The 6000-nt window shown below is 39.2% G+C and overlaps 1 protein-coding gene across 2 annotated transcripts in view; it reads left to right on the plus strand.

Moving 5' to 3' along the window:
• The window catches only part of Pex1 (peroxisomal biogenesis factor 1), a 51009-nt gene extending 46373 nt beyond the window's left edge, over window positions 1–4636 (plus strand). For both annotated transcript variants that reach the window (XM_023706518.1, XM_004646244.2), the window contains 4 exons: window positions 223–453; window positions 1986–2186; window positions 2428–2558; window positions 4314–4636. In XM_023706518.1, coding sequence (XP_023562286.1) covers window positions 223–453; window positions 1986–2186; window positions 2428–2558; window positions 4314–4398 — 648 coding nt within the window. In that variant the 3' untranslated portion in view covers window positions 4399–4636. The remainder of the gene's footprint in view (window positions 1–222; window positions 454–1985; window positions 2187–2427; window positions 2559–4313) is intronic.
• Window positions 4637–6000: the final 1364 nt, after the last annotated feature.

A 6000-nucleotide genomic window follows, 5' to 3' on the forward strand; every position in this document is an offset into this window, starting at 1 on the left:
GCTACAGGGCAGGCCACCAACCTGGTTTATTATAGATGTGCACTATCATACTGAGCTTCCTCTTTAGAGTTGAAATTGAACTGTCTGTCTCACAAGTGTTGGGGAATTAATAAAGGCCTGTTGGAAAGGGCCTCAGGTCTCATTGTATCACTCTATTAGGATACTTTCTGTGTTTTCTGGATTTTTAGATGTTACAACAGGTTCTCCCTTTGTGTGTCTCAGGACGGAAGTTACAGCTCTGACAGTGACCTAAGTCTGTCCTCCATGGTCTTCCTTAACCACAGCAGTGGCTCTGATGACTCAGCTGGAGATGGAGAAAGCGGCTTAGATCAGTCTCTTGTTTCCCTGGAGATGTCAGAGATCCTTCCAGATGAATCAAAATTTAATATGTACCGGCTCTACTTTGGAAGCTCTTATGAATCAGAACTTGGAAACGGAACCTCTTCTGATTTGGTATCTTGCGCTGTTATTTATGTAGTTCTGAAATGTAAAGCTATGTCATTGTGTTGGTGTAAAGTTAGACATTCATTATTCTCTTCGCCAGGCCTTTAACGGTTGGCTGTTTCTTCAGTAACAAAAGTCTTGTTTTTCTCATTTACTCTAGTTAGTAATTTTCATTCCTTGTTATTTAGTTGCTCTTCTCTGGTTGTTGGGACAAAGTACCCAACACCCAAAATGAAGGAAGGAAAGGTTTCTTTAGCTCACAGTTTGTGGAGGCGCAGTCCATGCTCAGCTGGCTCCAGGGCAGGGTTCGGAAGGCAGAGGGCAGCTGTTCATGGTGGCAGAACACAGCACAGAGCACAGAGAAAGACAAAAGGCAGGAACAGCAACAGCAGTGACTGCAGAACAAGTCCCTCTGCCTTATGTTGTATTCAGATTGTCTGCCCCAGGCGAGTGTAGCACTCACACCCGTAGTCCCAGCATTGGAACATGAATTAATCACAAACTCTAGAAGTCGCCCCATAAGTACATGAAGTTTTAGGGGAACCTCTAGACACAAATCATAGCACTTGTTAACAACTTTAACAAGTAAGGGCAAGCAAAGTAACTAGTGATTGTGATTTGGCTTCCCTCTGGCTTACCTGTCTTAATTAGTGCGTTTAAAAGCTTTTTAGTTAGCAGATGTACTTGTAGAAATTTTACTATCAGAACACTTGAGGGTAATGACAAATTTTATATAATGTCAAAATTTTTTAGCAATAACTTAATCTTTGCTTTGTGGAAAATATAAACGCATTGAAAAGTAGTAATATATTGGGGCCGGGGAGATGGCTCAGTGGAATAAGCACTTCCCTGGCAAGCGCAAGGGCCTGAGTTCAATCCCTGGTTCCGCAAAAAAAAACAAAAAACAAAAAACAAAAAAAGATACAGAAAAAAAAAGTAGTAATATATAAACAAGGAAAATATTCAGATTAGGCATGGGCAATAACTTTTTCTTTCTCCTTAATTTTTATCATTCAGTGTACATCCCTCCAAAAGTAGTAGTGGTTCACTGTTACTTTTTTGGTGTGTGATTATTTAGTTATATTTTTGGACATCTTGCTTTATTCAGCTTTCTAAAAATATAAGACTTACCCATTTTTGTTCCTAAGGATAAGAAGATGCTGTTTTACTTCTAGCCTTTGCTTCGCTCCTGCATTTCCTAGCTTCTGTCTAGAAATGTAGAACCTTAGTAAACTATCTGCAGCAAAGAACAGGACTCCCTTGGAAGCCGTGCGTGGCCATGAGTGGGGCGGCGTGAGTCACCAAGCATGACAGAAAGCAAAAGCCTTCGTGCCGGCAGTTCCCCCCGCCCCTCCAATTCTTTAGCATAGGCATCAGCGAGCATTTGGAATGCCAGCATATTTTAAGCTTGCTTAGTTTTAGTAAATTACATTTGATCTATGCTTGGGATTATTGAGTGTTTTAGGGTGTTTTAGCCCCGAGAACGCATGGTCGTCCTGTGCCTCCTTCCTGTTGTACCGTCCTCCTTTCGTCGCTTGCAGAGCTCACAGTGCCTCTCGGCGCCCGGCTCCGCGACTCAGGACCTGCCCGCGCTTCCTGGCCGAGAGCCGCTGTTTGCGCAGCCGCCGGCGGCGCTCAGAACCGCTTCCCAAGAAGGCTGCCCCGAGCTCACGCCGGAGCGGCGGGACCAGCTGCGAGCCGACATCAGCGTCATCAAAGGCAGATACCGCAGCCACAGTGGAGTATGGCTTTGTTGCCGCTCTCTTTATAGTTACCGAAACTTTCTAAGTTGTTTTTCCTTTCTTAATACATATTTCTTCGGTTTGTAAATGAACTATATTTATAAACAAAAATTGAAAAACTTGGACACAAGTCAAATGGTTACCTAAAGGGAATGGATGGTATCATGAAAAACTGTAAAAAGAAATGAAACTGCCACTTTTGGGAAAAAGTGAGCTAACTTTTTTTATTCATTTATTTAAGGAGGATGAATCCCTTAACCAACCAGGACCAGTCAAAACCAGTCTGGCTATTAGTCACTCACATCTAATGACTGCCCTTGGTCACACAAGACCGTCCATTAGTGAAGATGACTGGAAGAATTTTGCCAAGCTGTAAGTAACAGATTGTGATATGGAACAGATATGGTGACATCATTATTCATTTTTTATTTTGTTTCATTGTTTTTGAGACAGTCTTATTACATATGGCCTTGACCTCATAGCGATCTTCCTGCCTCAGCCTCCTGAGTGCAGGTATTATAGGCACGGACCACCACCTCTAGTGTATACATTTAAACTTTTGAAGTTCTTAAAAATATATTTCTTGATTTAAAAATGTATGTAGTAGAAGACCTGCCTAGCATATGTGAGTCCCTAGGTTTAATCCCTAGCATGGCAAAAACATAAGCATTTACACATGCAGAAACTTGAGGAATACAGAGGTCAAAACTGAATTTTAATTGAACAATTCACTTGATTATATTTGAGTTAACTGTAATGAATTAATTTAGAAGCTTTGGTTCAGAGCTCTACATGATGCCAGCTATATGGTTTGCAAAATTGATGAGAAAATTACCATTTCACTTTTAAAATTAGGTTTTTCTAATCTCAGGTGTATTTACATTGAGTTTTTTTCATTTGTGGGCTCGAAGCCATTAAGAGGCATAGGCATCTTGCCTCTGTTGCCTCCTCTGGGGCTGAGACCCATCGCCTGGGAGCCATTCTGTACCAAGGATTAAACACAATTCAAGAAATACTTATTCCTCTTTTCTCATAAATATTTCAGCTCTTGTTTTATTATTCATTACTGTGAGGCATGTGTGTATTCATACATCAATAATATGTACTCTTTTTAGAAAACTCAGAAAAGAAAGATAAGTTTAAAAATACAGAAATTTCCTTTACTCTAATGCGCCTCGTATGCTAATATGTTCCTTTCTTACCAAAATAAGAACACGCTGCGCATGTTGCTGTGCTGCCGTCCTCCTTTTTAGCTAAGCACACATTTTAAAGAGGTTACGACTTTGTTGTAGAGCTGTGGGCCTATCCAAGTTGGGGTATTTAAGTTGCTTCGAGGTGCCCAGAGCAAGCAGCCTCGTAGGGACTATTTAAATGACGGTCTGCCTAGATTCTTAAATGGTTGCATCACAGGGTACTGACACTTTTTAAGGTGTAAGAAATATATTTTTGGGCTGGAGAGATAGCTCAGCACCTGCCTGGAAAGTACAGCAAGGTCCTCAGTTTGATTCCCAGTACAAAAAAAAAAGTATTGCCAAATTGCTTTCCAGAAATATTGTACAGTGTGTAATTCAGCCATAGAATAGAGTTCCCACCTTATACCTACACTAGTCCTGAATGTTGTGTTTCTAACCTTTGCCAATTTAATTGTAGAAAAATAGTATCTTATTGAATAATTTTTATTTGTTTAAAATAATAGATGTTATTTTTTATATTAGTCGTTGCCATTCAGTTTTATCTTTTCTAAATTTTTTCTTCATTCTCCTTGCTCCTCTTCTCAATTAGATTGCAGCTCTGAAAATATATTTGTAAGAACTTTCTTTAATCTTTTACAGAGTTTTTTTAAAAATTATTTTCCTTTCATCTCTTAAAATATAATTTTGAATGGGGTTAGTGGTGTGTACCTATATTCTGCTACTCAGGTGGCTCAGGCAGGATATTTTGGCCCAGGAGGTAGAGGCCAGCCTATATTGATACTTTATCTCCAAAAAAGAAGATATAGAAATACAGATATAGATGGATAAAGAAATATAAGTAGATTTATCTATGTATATAAGTCTGTTTACAAGTCCCCATTATACTCACTATTATAATATCTACATTTATTAAATATCCGTTTTATTTTTTAAGGTATGAAAGCTTTCAGAATCCAAAGAAGAAAAAAAGTCAGAATGGAACAGTGTTGCGGCCTGGGCAGAAAGTGACATTAGCGTGACATACACTTCTAAGGATGTTTCCCTTTTTCTTGTTGTTGGCTTGTCCAGATGTTATAACAATACAAAAAACCCACTGTCTATAAATTTCTTTTTAATGTGACAAGTTTGTTTAATCATAAAATCACAGATTGGTAAATGCTGTGATTATGTAATGATCAAGATTACTTAGATTAATATTGTTGAATAAATTGAGATATTTATTACAGATTCTGTATTTTATTTCTCATAAAGTATATTAAATTCTTAATGAAGTAATATTGATCAAGTAGTGGTATATATTTCTCCTTGAAGATAAAACAATAGAAAGTATAATTAAATAAATTTCTTAGAACAGTTACATATACAGTATCTTTCTAGCATTTAACAAATTTTACACTTAACACTTTCTTGACTATTCATGAAAAATTCCTATTTTCTACTGATCTGCATATACACAATTTATATAAGTTGCAAATTTACAACAGGAAATGAGATCACATCCCCAATATACATACGTCCATCAGAAAATCCAGGATCTTATTGAATAGTGTCCATTCCTCTCATGTGGCACTGTGGTTTAATCTTGGTATTCTCTTGATCTATAAACTGTATTGTTAAATTGACCATTGTCAGTATAAACTATATACATAATGTCTATGTGGTAATTGGTAAAGGGAAATGGAGAAAGTTAATTAAAATATACAGCTAAGCACACAAGACAGTGATGAAGGGTGTATAGATGGTAACCATTGCCCTTTGTTGAGCTGATGATGAGGCCAGGACTGATGTTCTTTTACTTGTCTGTTCCATTACTGGCTCCTCTGACTTCAGCCAGCATGTCAGTGGAGTAGATCTTTCCTGAGTGGGATGGCCTGAACCTTTCTCCCTGAGCCATTTGTGTGCTAGCTAGCTAAGGTGCCTATAGTCCACGAAGTTCTGTCCATGTTTTTCTCATCACCCATTGTGTAGCAGCAACTTTTACTCCTCCTTTGAATCAGCTTACTGCTCACCAACACCAGACCCCTTTGCTCCCAGGCCAAATGGAGTCACTGCTGTGTCTCTGGGGAAATTGGTCAGAGGAGTGGTTGAAATGAGTGTGATAAGGAAGGGGCCTTGGAGCAGCAGTTGCCAGTGTTGTGCTCACATCTGATGTCTCCCTGAAGTCCCATACACTCACAGGTGGGGCTCTTCAGAAGGGACTGGCTCTAGGGTGTGTGATGTTGGAATCTAAGATGTGTTTCTGGGATTAAGGCTGCCCTACTCAGAGTGTGAGTGGTCAGGCTGAGTAGCGGGAAGGATGTTAGAGACAGAAGAAGGGTTATTGCTTGTCTCTTGCAGCTTGGTGTCCTTCTGTCTTGCTCCATCTGCCTTCTGCCTGCCATGAACTATTTCCCCTCTGTGATGCCCTCTGTCAGCCATGCCATTCTGTCTTGGAGACAGCCAACCATGGACCGAAACCTCTGCAAACTGTAAACTGAAACCTTTCTTGTTTTACCTTTATGTGTTGAGTATTATTTTGTCTCAGCAACAAGAAATATAACTAAAACACCCAGGCTTCCGGAATGCATTTTAAAGATTAGGGCAGATCTGTGGGAAAACAGCAGAATTCAAATCATTAAAAG

Source organism: Octodon degus, unplaced genomic scaffold (assembly GCF_000260255.1).
Source record: "Octodon degus isolate 3935 unplaced genomic scaffold, OctDeg1.0 scaffold00262, whole genome shotgun sequence".
Classification (NCBI taxonomy): Eukaryota; Metazoa; Chordata; class Mammalia; order Rodentia; family Octodontidae; genus Octodon; species Octodon degus.